A 13,741-nucleotide genomic window follows, 5' to 3' on the forward strand; every position below is an offset into this window, starting at 1 on the left:
GTCATAGTTTTTTAAAAGCAGATGTATTATTCAGAACATTTAGTTTCATTCGGCCATGTTTAGTTTGACCGAACTAAATGAACATTTTAGTTCATTTAGTTCGGCCAGGTAACCAGCTAAGTTACTGCATATAAACTGCATGTTTACCCACGGCCGGACTAAGGACACCCCAGCAAACATGGATAGGTAATAATATGCAACAGTGGCGGCGGATTCGATTTTGGCGTGGGGGGGCAAGATCCCAGTCGAGATGATGTCATAGGCGGATCCAGAAAGGCGTTTTCGACGCTGTAGGGGACATACCCCCCCAAAAAAAGTGTCCAAAATCCAAAACTCCTCGGATTTCGATTCCTTACGGATCTACTGCTGAACAGTATAAAGCAAAAAAAAAAAAATCCTGATGAAAGTGTAATCATTAGGAAACATAAGGTACGTTTTGTCTCTTTCAGGCGATGCAGGGGCTAGGGGAGGGAGAGTAAATATTTGCTTTAAATGCCCGCTCCCTTGATCCGCCAGTGGACGATGTAACGCTTTTCGTATTGCTAAAAGCTCCAATGGGAAAAGTTGTGCCATAACCCGATCGCATATCAGATTTTGAAGAACAGTTCCAAACCTTTTGAAGTAGGCGAGCGCTATTCTTCAATGAGGTAACTCGTTACCATTTCCTCTGTTCATTCTACGTTCGATTTCCGTTTAACCTTCCTTTAAAAAGTATTTCTGAGACAGATATCAACTGAAACTAGCTCACAGCGGGAAGAGACCGCTCAAACATTCAGAGACAGTCGGTCGCATCTAAACCTATTGGGACAGCGATCCGCCAGAAACCCTTCCCAAGGCAGTAGTTCGCCAACTAAGCTCACCGAGACGGGCTGTCTCGATGGGTTTATACAGTTAGCCTACAGCAAGGCTTAACTAAGGCCCAAACGCTCGTCAAGCTGGGAACGGAGGGCTGAGGTGAGGGAGCGTGGCGGTAAGCTGGGGTGAAGGAACGGTGGACTGGAACGAGAATCCAGAAGTTCTGGGTAGGGCGTTTCTTTATTAGGGCTTTAGGGTGCGCTGACTGTGGTAAGGTCCAAATTATCACACCAAATTTTGCCACGACATCTACCGGTTCAGGCACTCGAGAATCAGCGGCCAGTGATATCTGCAAAGACGAAGCATTTCCAACCCAGCTTCAGCCTGGTGTCAGGGACTCAGGGTGCCTCAGGTGGCTTTAATTACAGTTGCACATACCAAACGACCTCAGTGCAGCCAGTCTGTGGCCGAAACCATTCGGAACAGACTTCAACAAAAAGTGAGACAAGGTTAGTGCTATCGTTAAGTGCCATTATAGACTTGGGCCCCGTTGGCTTGACCCACTGGAAGGTGGTAGTTATCGGACGCTGCGGGGCATACTCATTTTTCCAAAATGCCTCAGATTTTGCTTTCGTGTTCATAGGCGGCGGAACGGGAAGGGCACCGGGGCACCGTGCCCCCTTTGATTTTGGCATTTTAACGTTAGCCCTGTGAGCGTTGCATGGAAAGAATGGGACCAAAAGTCGGCAGTGCCCCCATCCCCCCTTAATTGAAGGTGTTCCGCTGCTACTGTTCGTGTTTGATGCTCTTTATTCTATAGTCAGCCTTTAGACAGAGGGGGGCCACTAATGATCAGTGCCCTAACCCTCAAAAGTTTCCAACATTAATTTTTACTTTTTTTATAGTGAAAACTGAAATAAAGCGGATACTGAACTGTGAACATCCAGTTTTCACACTGGCCCCACACAAGCCTCCGAATGCCCAAAGCAGATCTCTGATGACTGGCCTTTGGGTTTCATACCATACCGTACATTGGTCAATGTCGTCAATGTGTACTACCTCGCCGTTTACCATTTTATGCGCTGGAAACTGTTGCGCTCGAAAAAATCAGGGGAGTGGCTTATTATGAGCGCTCATCAGTCCTAACTACCCGCAAGCGAATGGCTAGCCCTTCCGTCTCCGCTCGCTTGCGATTTGGCACTTATGTAGGTACAAAATAGAGGCAAACGACCACTGAAGGTATGAGTTGCGTCTCTTGCACACATCTATAAATCGAATCGGAAAAGACAAAAAAATGATATAAAGCGGAAATGGTTAGCATTTACACATATTCAAAAGGCACCGTTGGACAAACTGTAGGAGCACATAGCTGCAATATCAGGTTATAGAAATTTTCCTCATGTTTAGGGCACAAATTATGGAGGGGCAAGAATATACGTTTTCCCCTCCTCCAAAAGTTTCTTAGGGAACGATGCCTCCTCTGCCACCCCGTATCCGTCGCCCCTGTAAGCGGTCACTGAAGGCCTGGGTTGCACTTGCCGCTGCGTCACGTTGACGCTTATGCCTCCAAAACTAGGTTGAAGAGAGGAAAACTTCAATTGAACGTGAACGCTTGCCATTTAAGAAAGGCAACGTATGATAAAGTATATGGGCATCTGGTTACATCTTCAGATGATCGAACAGAATAATCAGATATATGGTTTCTTGTCTAAGCTTTGTCACAAATTATGGGGGGGCAAAAAGATACTTTTGCCCCCCCACGAGTTTGCCAGGGGGGGCAGCTGCCCCCCCTGCCCCCCCGAATCCGCCGCCCCTGATATGCAAGGGTCTGCGGGTAGGTTGATCAGTTCACTTTAATCTTTAATCTTTAATTGCATCTTTAATTGCATCAAAGTTATCTATCGCCCAGGCACGTAACCAAAGACTCGCTACAGTTGTCGGCAGTTGATATGCCAATGCAAATTCTTACAGGAACACCAGGCTCACCCCGAGCGTGCCACTGCCCGTTATTCGGACGAGTCTTTCGGATTTTCCTAAAATTCACGGCTCTGACACCGGTCTGATGCCATCAGTCACATCACGGCTAGATTTCATGCAGATTTAATTACTCGTCACCCCTAGCCAGCAGTGTCGTGACCGGGCCGACAGCGGTCACTTTTCTGGACGCAGTGACGTCACTGACGTTACGTGGTCTGACGTGACGTGACGTGATCCCTCTGACGTGACGTTATCCAACGTGACGCTCTGTTCCGACCGTGACTCGCTGTACCCTGCGTGACGTGACATCCTGTGATGTGACGTTCCGCTTCGCTCCTCGTCACCACACTTCCTTCAGCTGAGTGCCTCCGGCTGTTGTGACGCTACTCGCCGGGGCCGGGTCGTTGTGACGTCACTCGCTCTGGATGCTGTGACGTCACCCGCTTGCCGCCGCGCCCCTGTCAGCACCAACAGACAGCGCTGTTCCTTCCTGACTCGTGCGGCGGAGGCCGGCAGTCCGGCTGATGGAGGAAAGTGACCTCGGTGACTCACCGCTGTCAATGAAACACGGGACGCGAATGAATGTTCCCCGGCGGGTGACTCCGGTCCTGACTCGTTGTGACTCACCCGTGAGGTGCGGTGTGGTGCTCTCTGAGTGGTTCGTTAGTGATGGGTCAGTGGTGACGCACCAACGACACGCAGCTGGCAGTGGTGACGGCGGAGGTGAATCGCTTCTCCCACGCTCTCAGCTTGCGGCGAGCGGGTGGGCGGAGTCAATTTCAGACGAGGTCACGCCCCACTCCTCGTTTGTAGAGTCAATTGAGGGGTGAATGTGGGTAAGAGGGAGTGGGATTATTTGTAAGTCTGGAATCAGTGTGTGTAATTACATCGTTTATCCATCGCCATGGCGCCTCATGTCTGGGCGTGTGATGAATCACATCAGCGTTCTTCTCTGTTTATTCCAGAACGTTCTAACCACCGAGTGTGACGGACAGTGCAGAAGTGCCTCGCTCCCGCTACGACTTCAGCTGGCCATCACTCGGACTCTGATAGAGATGTGGGCGCTGACCTGGGCCGCTGGGGCCCTGCTGGGCCTGCTGACGGTCTCGACGGCGTTCAACCTGGACGGGAGGCACCCGGTCATCTTCCAGGGCCCGGTGACGGAGCCAGGAGTGGCGCGTGGTGCCTCCTACTTTGGATACGCCGTGGGGCTGACCAAGGCAGACGACGGCGCCTGGTGAGTACCGTGACGTCACGCATACAGAACACAGAACACAGAGAGAACCTTGACCATTGTTTGGTGCTGCATTGGTCCGTCAAGGCCGAGTTTGAAGGCATCACACATGAGCTGTTGGGCCTCTACTATGCATACAAATATTTTGCAAATCCTTATCGTTATTAGTTCAAAGATCTGTTCCAATAAAGTTTTAGATATTAATTGTGCTTCATTTTCGCCAATTTCATACTGCATATTTCGTCCATCATCTATATTGTGGCGCCGGTTCGCCCGGCACACTTATTTCCTTCGCATTTACATTTTACCGTGACCTACTGTTAACGCCAGGCGCCTTGAGACCCTAATTTTTCGCGATTATTTTAAAATGCGTGGAATAATTTCAACCATATTTAGGAAATAGCTGTTTCAAGACCTGTCGAAACTTTTTCTTCAAATACATTTTGTTGTCACTTAAATATTTGTGGCACTTGTCATTGACTCGTAATGTTAACTGTTTTTCCATCCTGGATAGAGGCTTTCATACGTCATATGACATTAGGCTCCGCCCACGACTGCAGCATTGACCCGTGCCCATCAGCGACCTCTGTACAAACGACACCCCTGCCATCTGTAAAGGACTATGAATTTCGCTGACGTTTCACCTGCTATGAATCAATTGCAGCAGACCGTCAAGTAAATGTTAGGCTCTTGTTGACTCTTGTATAAAGGACCAAGAGGACCATCACTCCTCAACCTACTACTCACACGTGCTTCAAACAAACGTTAAGGATTCCTAACAAATACGATTGTCGATGTAGGATATCTGTTTGAAATACGAGCGAGCCTTATGATGTGAAGCGAAGGCAATTAACTTATTATTGCGTTGTTGGATGGTTGCATAGCGATGTACAAATCGGCAGCTACTTGGTGACATCCGACATCCCATTATTGCATTATCTGCAACGCCATAGGCTTTAAATACAGGTGAATATTTCCTAAAGTTATATGCCATCTGCCCGTCATTTGCAGCTTATAAAAACTAAAACAAATATCAGCGAACATATCAGCATTGTACAAGCAATGCGCATTGAGCATTTATGGCTCTTCAGTCATCATGTCGCTCTTTGGGCACTGTCAGCCAAGACGTTACGCACAACTCCGCCGGCTCTCGGCACCACTCGACCGTCCCCGCTCCCCGTCACAGCGAGAGGAGCGAGAGTGACCGCGCGCCGGCCCGAAACCGCCGCAGGCCAAGACCACAGAGGCGGGGCTTAGCTGTGACGTCATAACGTATCACAGACTGACTGGTGATAGCCTCTACACACCGGGTGAAAATCTTGCTCGAAATTTAACATTACGAGTCAATGAGAAGTGCCTGAAATATTGAAATGGCGATAAAATATCTAAATTGTAAAAGTTTCGGCAGGTCTTGAAACGGCCATGTCCTGAGCTTGGTTGAAATTCTTCCACGCATTTGAAAATAATCGCGAAAAATTAGGGTCTCAAGGGGTCTGACGTTAACAGTAGTCTCTGGCTGCTGCTTCTCCAGACAAATCCATGACGTACCAGACACACAGATGGTTGTATGTTAGTTTTGCCCATCCTGGTCGGCCCTTATCTGTGATATTTTCCACCGGCCTAGTGTCCGACGCGTTCCATCTGCCCGTATCCCATGTTGCTGGCGTGTGCGCTGACCGCGCTATCCAGCCGTCCACCATCCAGCCCCGGGGGCTACGGATGACCTTGAGAGGAACACAGGAAGGGGTGGGTCCTCGCCAGGTGTGGCTACCTCCTCCAATCATGTGATGTCATGGACGCCCGACGGGAGGGGGGGGGGAGGAGTTGCCGATAGTGATCTGGGCAGCTGGAGACTGGCGGCGCTCCGTCTACCGTCTGCCGTCTGTCCTGCCATATGTTCGTCTGCCGTCTGTCCTTCTGTCCGTCTGTCCTGTCCGTCCTTCCGTCTGTCGTCTGTCCGTGTGGCCGTCTGTTCGTCAATCTGTCCTCTGCAGTCTATCCATCTGTCCGTCTCAGCTGGCCTTCATACCCGCTCCCCCTCCCCCACCCACCACCCACTCCCTCCGGAAGACCGCCCCGACACCCAGCCCAGGCTCCCTCACCGCCTTCCTGTCCGTCACGAACACCCCGTCACTGCCAGCCCACGGTGACTCGACTGTCGCCACGTCACGGGCGCCGTGACGCGTCACGCTCCGTGACCCTCGGCAACAGACCGTCCGGCGTCCCTGTCTCCGGCGATTGAAACGAAGCGACCGGAAGGAGTGCCGGCTTTTTGATGAAGTGGGCCGTCGTGTCTGTCACACGGTCGTCATACGGCTGATATTGTTATGACGTGTGCGAGGAGCTTTGATCTGAAGTTGGGATTGTGTTGTCTGTTGGGAGCAGGTTGAGACGCCAGACATCGTTGATGGTTTTTTGGTCGATTTTATCGCATCAGTAGACGATCTGAATGCCTGATTTACAAGGAAACGTCCCCTTGGCGCAACTGTCAGATCGGGCTGATTGCATGTCTAACCAGCTTCCTGATCGCGTCCCCCTCGTCCTTCCTGTCTATTATTCGTCATCCAACTCAATCTACCGCCTGTTCCCCTCCATTCCGCCACGTGATCTGCGGGAAAAGAGAACAAAGGAGGACTTTGAATTTCAGCAGCTGCCGTAAAGCGACGTGTAGTTGGGACGCGCCCGAAGCAGGATGCTGCCTATCTTTAGATAATCTGTTTCTACTTCTTGGCGACAAGTGCGATGTAAAATTCATTGCCGTTTGCACGTACGAATACCTGTACACAACGCACAGCATAGAGCACCTTGTGACTTGCATCCTGTAGGGCTCTGCGTCTCCCTCCGTCCTCGTCTCTCACTCCGCTTACCACCAGTGTGTCTGCTGACTGTATAAATGACGCTGCAGCGTATACATAAAATGCGGGAAGTTGTTGGCCAGAGGCCTCTGCAGGTGCACGGTTCAAGCGGCACCGCTGGCGGCGGCCCGGGTCAGGGGTGAGCCGGCGGGTGGTGGCCCTCCGCCGCCGATCGGTGACCCGTGACCCGTGACGGCGCGCTGTCTGTCAGAGCCGTGACTACGCCTCGTCCCTCACCGACGGCCCCGATCGGGCTGGGCTCTCAGTTCTCACTTCTCAGTTCTCACTTCTCACCAATCGGACGTGCTCTCTCTGGTCTGTCACTAACTCCGTGCCCGCCGTACGCCCTTGGAATTGTGAATTCCGTCTCTGCCTTCCCTCACTGAACGCCAGCCGGTCATTCTCATTAGCATGTCCTCTTCGACAACCACTCGGCCCCTGAGCCACTGCACTATCGACTGGCCAGCGTCTCCCTTCCAGTGGACAGGGCTGGCCGGCTCGTCTGGCCGCCCGGACCGCCAAGGCTGCCGGTGGAGCGTGGTGACAAACACTCGCCTCCTCTGCCCCCCCCCCGTCGGCCGGCCCGCCGTCGACTGGGTGACCGCTTTCCCGGAAAGTGGGCTCTAGGGTGGCTCGCTGCACTGAGAGCGTAGGCTGCGCGGCGCGGTGGTGTGCGTTGCGCCGTTGCACCGTTGCGCATTATGAACGTGGTTGTGACGTCAGTTCAGGATGGGCTCGGCTCGACCGTTTGCCGTTGCGGGTGGTGGGTGTGGGTGCCGGGCTCCTGTCAGACCCCTGGTGGGTGCCGGCACCCCGGCTGACCGACGTTGCCGCACCGCCGCACCCCCGTGTGCCGCCCACTGCGTCGGACCGGCTCGCGTCGGGGGAGTTCACCACAGCTCACCACGAACGAGCGAATTGAGGGACAGCCGGGCGGACGGCGGGCGGCAGAGTGTGATATACTGCTGGTCGGGCCGCGGCGGTGGTGTTTGGTGCGGGCTCACCACCACCCATTGCACCGCCGGCCGCACCGCGTGACCGCCGCGGGCCCGATGGGTGGGAACCGCACCGCCGCGCGGCCGGCGCGGCGGGCGGGCGGACGGGCGGCAGACACCCACCCCGGCTTCGCCGGTAACGCTCGGTGGCTCGCCGCCCTCGGGCCACCGCTGCTTTACCGGCGGCGTGTCGCCGTTTGCCAGCCGACTGTCTGACCGATACCGGAGCAGAAGGGTTATGTCGAATCACGTGACTAGAACCGGACCGCGGTACGCGCTGATAATTAGTGTCCCCACTCGGCGGCACCGCCGGGCGTTAATTGGGCATGCCAGATAATGAGCGAACCAGCCCCGGTGTCGCTCTTCACGCCTCATTGGGTGATTGGATCGGGCATCCACGTGGTAGATCGATTGATTGGTGAGCGCTGCAGCGGTGCTTCAGGAAGTGACTGGGAAATTATCTCACTGGAAGTGCACCTGTAGCGCAAGCAGGCGACCGGAAAACGTAAACCGACTCGTGCTATTTCACGGTGAGTTTCGTCGAAATAGCCGTACGTAATGCGTTTGGATCCCATTTTCTTGTCGGCGGTATGACAGCATGGAGTCGATGTAAGCGATTATCCCTGATATCAGCCAGCTGAGCCATTAACGCTGCTTCCTGTGGCACCGAGGAAATTTAAACAACGCCGCTGGAAGCCCCAAAACGGCGCTCGTTTCCCAGGGGTTCCATGGGAGTCCAGCGCCTGTGTTCTGTCTGTAATCTCGACACACCAGCACGGGTCCCGATTGGAGGGCTGCGGCCGGTCCGCGAGCCATTGTGAGGGTGTGCTCCCTGGCGCGCCGCCCGCCCCTGACGCCTCCGATTAGCATAATTACCCACCGACGCACACGGCGGTCGGCCGGGCGCTGTCTCCGTGCCGAGTGGCTTTCGGCGGCCGGTCACCACTCGAGAGTCGCGGCTCGCGAGGACACGTGGCGAGCCGCAGTGACCTGCCGACGCAGCGCCGCGAGCGTGACCAACCTGAGTCCCCCGGGAGCCACCGGCGGGCCGTCCCCGCACGTGTCTGCACTGCGTGCCGCGTGCCCATCCGCTGCGACAGCCCGCCTGAGAGCGGGTGGGCGCCCTGACAGCAGCCGCCCCTCGCCTGGCCGCCCGGTGGGACAGTGGATTGTGCGGGGTCGAGCTGAAAGCGAATTCAGCTCCCGTCCGCCGCCACGCCCGAAATGTCGATAATCGATCAATTTTTAAAGTGCCAGTAGGTGTTTGAGGACTTGAACACGCGTCGACGGACGCTGGAAAGGTCGAACCACCCCCGCACCGCCTCCGCGCCTCCCACAAGACGCAGAGCTCTCTCACAGACTGTCAGGAAGAGCGGTGGGACACCCATGGGTGTGTGGGATGGCCCTGCCTCTGCCTTCTCTGCACCTGGCGCAACACTCGCCATTTACCGTGCGTCAAACGGTTCGCAAGAGAGATTCCTATCTGCCAAATAGGCTCCCACTAAGTGCGCCTGCAGGCAGTCGCTGTCGCTCACTCTATGACCCAGAGAGGAACGAACGCTGCGTTTACCCACCTTTGTGCCGCGGGGCGTGCAGTTCTCCGTGCCCGGCGAACCCACCGGTCCGCTTCACTGGAGACGCTGATGGAACGCGAGCCGTGCAACGCACGCGCTTCTGCATATCCGGAGTGCATAGCGCTGCTGATTTATTCGTGCTGGTATCTGGAGCTTGCCGTGTTTGACAGCAGCGGTCGGTGGCCAGAAATCAGTGCACCGTTTGTTATCGCTGAAAGCCTCCCTGCTCCCTAATTGGTAGGGAATTAACAGCCTGTCTGTGGAATACACGTTTGCAGAGGTGACAATTTGTCAACTGGCTGTCAATGAACGTCGCCCAAATTGGCGGCGTGTGCGAAAATAATTATACAACAGATATTAGTGCAAGGATTTAGTGATACTTTTCCGGACAGGTTGCCATTTTGATGCGATATAGTCGACAGTGCAAATGCACAAGCGTGACTCGTCATTATCCAACCCTGCATCCTCCCAGTGATGGGTGCAGAGAGACTGACCGGCGCTGTGACGCAATTATCACTTATGGGTACACCTGCTATTTAACAGGGCATTGACGTCATACGCTATTATGACGGCACTGACGCCGCTGTGACGCGACTGGCAGCATCACAGGCTGGATATGGCTGCTGAATAACGGATTCGCTACGTGTTGAAGGAGATGGCTGTTGAAGAGATTGGCCTCCGCTTATGCTCGGCGTGACGTTTACGACGATTGGATGCAGTGGGCGTGGCGTGGATCACTGTTAGATGTGATTGCGTTTTAATCGCTTCGCCGCTTGCTACAGAGATTGTAGTTATTCCGGACTACGAACGATACATTGTGTCCAATCTATCGTACGTATTTCAGCCGCTGTTTTATGGTTCACATGGGCGGGACCGGCACGGCAATCGCTTGTTTCCTGTGTGAACGCGCCGCTGCCTACAACGAAGATAAATCGGTTCTCAATCAGCATTTTAGTCGATTGCGGTCGGAGACGATCCATCATTTAAATTATTCTGATTCAGACCGGGGACCGTGTTTTCACACGTTACGCTTATGGAAAATGTTTACCCACCAATTTATGCTCAAAATAGACAGCTTAATAAATGCGTATGCCACGGGGACCTGACGTCAGGAATCACGCTCCGTACTCTCAAAAATCACTCTGTCATCTAACCACCGGTTTGATTAATTTGTCGCAGCTCCCTGCGGGGCCGACGAATAATATAACAAACAGCCACGCGACTGCGCTCCTGGCTTTCCTCAAAACTGTCACCGGCCAGTAACATGACACATTTCTGGAAACACGAGTCCCAGCGGCCGCCGCGCCGGTATCCACTGGGCGGTGGCGTGTGTTGTGCCACCGTCGCTCCCTCCGTGGCCCCTATCATGTCCGCGTCACTGTGTGTTCGGGTTTCAAATTTCGCCGCGTCTCCGCCGACAGGCTGCCGTCGCTCGCCGCGGAGCGTGCGTCGGATACCCGACAGGGGAGGGGAGGAGTAGGGTGCCGCGCCCAGCGCCCCGTCGCTCTTTGTGGATGGGTGCGTGTGTGAGGCTACTGTTGCGCTCTCAGAGCAGCGATGGCCGGCTGTCGGTCTCTCGTGGGGCGCAATGCGCACTCTGCGTGTGGGGATATGCGCGTGAGATGTGCGTGCAGCGTGTGCTTGAGATGTGCGTGCCACGGGGCAGCCCCTTGGCCCAGTTTGCACGCGCATTCATTGCGACAAAGGCCGATTGGTTCTGGAGCACACCGCCACTACCGTTGAAGTGTCTACTGTCTGTAGACCTGAGGCGGGTGGGGTACTGTCACAATAATAGTTCATCGCACCCTTGTCAGCCACCCCGCTGTGGTCTCAGGTTTCCTACCGACAGACAGGCGGAGGGCAGCCATACCAACCGTTTGGTTCCCGCTTGTGTGCTCCGCTGAACGGGTGTCGCTCTTTGCTCACTCCTTTGGGAACGCCCCCGGAGGATGAGCCTCCCCCCTCTCTCCTTCTCAGCTTCCTCGAGAGGGAGCTGAAATGTGAGGACTGAGAAGTGAGGACTGAGGACTGAGGACTGAGGACTGAGGAGGCACACATGTCCGTACTGCACCCGGTGGATCCACGCCCCAGTCCCTCGTTAACGATTACATCTCCTTCTGACGGGTCGGCTCGTGTTTCCTGAAGAGGCGCGGGACGCGTGACTCGTATGACAGAGAGTGAGGATGGGCCACGTGACCAAAGCTGACGAGGAGGTCACAGGGTCAGGTGACAACCGGCAAAACAGCTGTTTACCGAAGTCAGGCTCCAGCGGCGCGAGCGAATTGTCTGGCAAAGAACATGAATACATAAGTTGACCGTTGGAAACATCCGGCTCAAAATTACTTGCCGTGTGGTTGTGGACATATACTGGAGTTATGTATGCCAGACTTGTGTTAAAAATAGTCTGAGCACCCATTGTTTGACCCTGGCCCTATGGTCATGGCTCCGATCTCAAATTGCACCCTCCAGTCGTGGGAGCCCCGTCCGCCGAGTTGCATTTCCCAGCACCTCCCATACCACCCGGTATCTCATTTGCCACCCAGGGCGCGATGACCGCTCTCCAACCGGGCGCAGCTCGAGGCGCCGTCCATCCTGCCGACACCCCTAACGAGCCGGGGCCGCTCGGGCTGACCCGGGGTCGGCGCGGGTCACAGCAGACCGTGCGGTACCGCCGACCCCGGCCGGCGCCTGCAGGGAGATCGTGGGCCGCGCCGGGGATTGGCCATCTCCGGCCGTCAGACCGCGTCCCCGGAGGTCCGGGCTAAAACTACAGGCGGTCGGCTGTTGCTGCTGATTGTCATGATGGCTACATATTTCACGAGATCATGGCTAGGAGGAGTCTCTGAGGACTGTTTATTTAGGTAAACCCATTGCACCCATTTACGCCATCACTTCTGTGTCATTTCTTCTGAATGATATGCACCACTGCGATAAACTCCCTTGCAGGATGAACCGTAAACCCGCCGTAATCATCACTTGACATTGCAAAGCGCGAACGTATGGGACCCACGGACCTTACCCGTTACTGGCGAACAGTCCTGCCGCCGCAGGGCACCCATGTGGTCTGCGTCGCCACCCCAGCCATCGGGCCCTCCGGTGCTGATCAGGCTAATCGGCGACTAATTCGCTGCGGCCGCGCGCCATCCATCGCCGCTCAGTGCGCGCTGCCCTGACGACCTCTGGCGGCGCAGATGGGGCAAAAAGTGACGCGCTAAAAACGGGGTCCGGTGGCGCGGCCATCCCTCTCGGCGCACAGACAGACGCCCCACAGGCGGAGGAGACATCGCGAGACGCGGCGGAGACGCCGAGAGACGCCGTAAAAAAGGTGCCGGTCATGGCCGTCGCTGGGGCCTGGACGGACTGCTCTGTTTGGGCAATAGGGCTGACTGTGAAGGGCCTACTTTGCTCCGGTGTGCTACAGTGACATGAGTGTGTGAGGAGAGGGTGGGCTCAGGATCCGAGTTTGGGCTGGTTTGTCCGTCACTTATGGTCTGGCGCAGGGATGGCTGCAAAGGAGATGGGAGCGGAAATGCCTGGCCTCCAACCGACTGAAATCGGCTGACGTTTTTTCCGAAGCGATCTTTTTTTCCCGATTGCATAATGGTGGCGCTACTGCATATTTACGTCTGGACAACGAGTTGCGGGGAAAAGTGTTGATTTTGTTGCAGTTTTAGGAGCCGGTGATTAGGCTGGATTTTTGAGGTTACTTTTTCGTTCCGATTCATGTATTTCATAGTGTTTGGCTTTTGAATATTTTAGTTCTTTCAGATAAATATTACTTGCCTAACAACTTTTGTAAAAATGTTTCATTTTTTATAAGCCGACGTTCAGAGTCCTAAAAATACATCAGCACTACAATCATTGTAAACAAACAAATGGGGGGAGCACCACATGGATCAGTTCCAACTTCCAAGGCCATTTTTTAGTTTATCTGGTGGTTTTCTTGCTCTTGTACGTCGTTTTGTTGGATGTTTTGAATCCCTTAAGATTGACTTATATCATATTTAAGAAGCATGTTGACTGAAAACAATCTGAAGTATCCAGGAGTCTGACAGAGGTCCTGACTCCTGAGCAATATCAATATCAAGTTGAACAACAACAAGTTATGAAATTTTGGTTGATAAACGCAAGTTGATCGGGCTCATATATCAGCAAGAAAAAGTGAAATTAAAAAAGCTTATTGGCCAAAAACAAGCTATAATATTGCAGACCTTGGACTTTGGAGCAATACTGAAGACTGAGCACGCTGAGCAGGATCATGCCAGAAAATGTTGACTGATGAGCGCATATTGATGCATTGGTATGAATATT

General features: G+C 54.0%; 1 protein-coding gene across 1 annotated transcript in view; it reads left to right on the forward strand.

The window, feature by feature from the left end:
• LOC122371709 (integrin alpha-PS3-like) overlaps positions 1 to 13,741 on the forward strand; it is a 78,104-nt gene that overhangs the window by 9,749 nt on the left and 54,614 nt on the right. Inside the window, exon 2 of the mRNA XM_043348277.1 lies at positions 3,738 to 4,009. Coding sequence (XP_043204212.1) covers positions 3,828 to 4,009 — 182 coding nt within the window. The 5' untranslated portion in view covers positions 3,738 to 3,827. The remainder of the gene's footprint in view (positions 1 to 3,737; positions 4,010 to 13,741) is intronic.

This window comes from Amphibalanus amphitrite, unplaced genomic scaffold (assembly GCF_019059575.1).
Source record: "Amphibalanus amphitrite isolate SeventyFive unplaced genomic scaffold, NRLGWU_Aamphi_draft 000036F_arrow, whole genome shotgun sequence".
NCBI classification, from domain to species: Eukaryota; Metazoa; Arthropoda; class Thecostraca; order Balanomorpha; family Balanidae; genus Amphibalanus; species Amphibalanus amphitrite.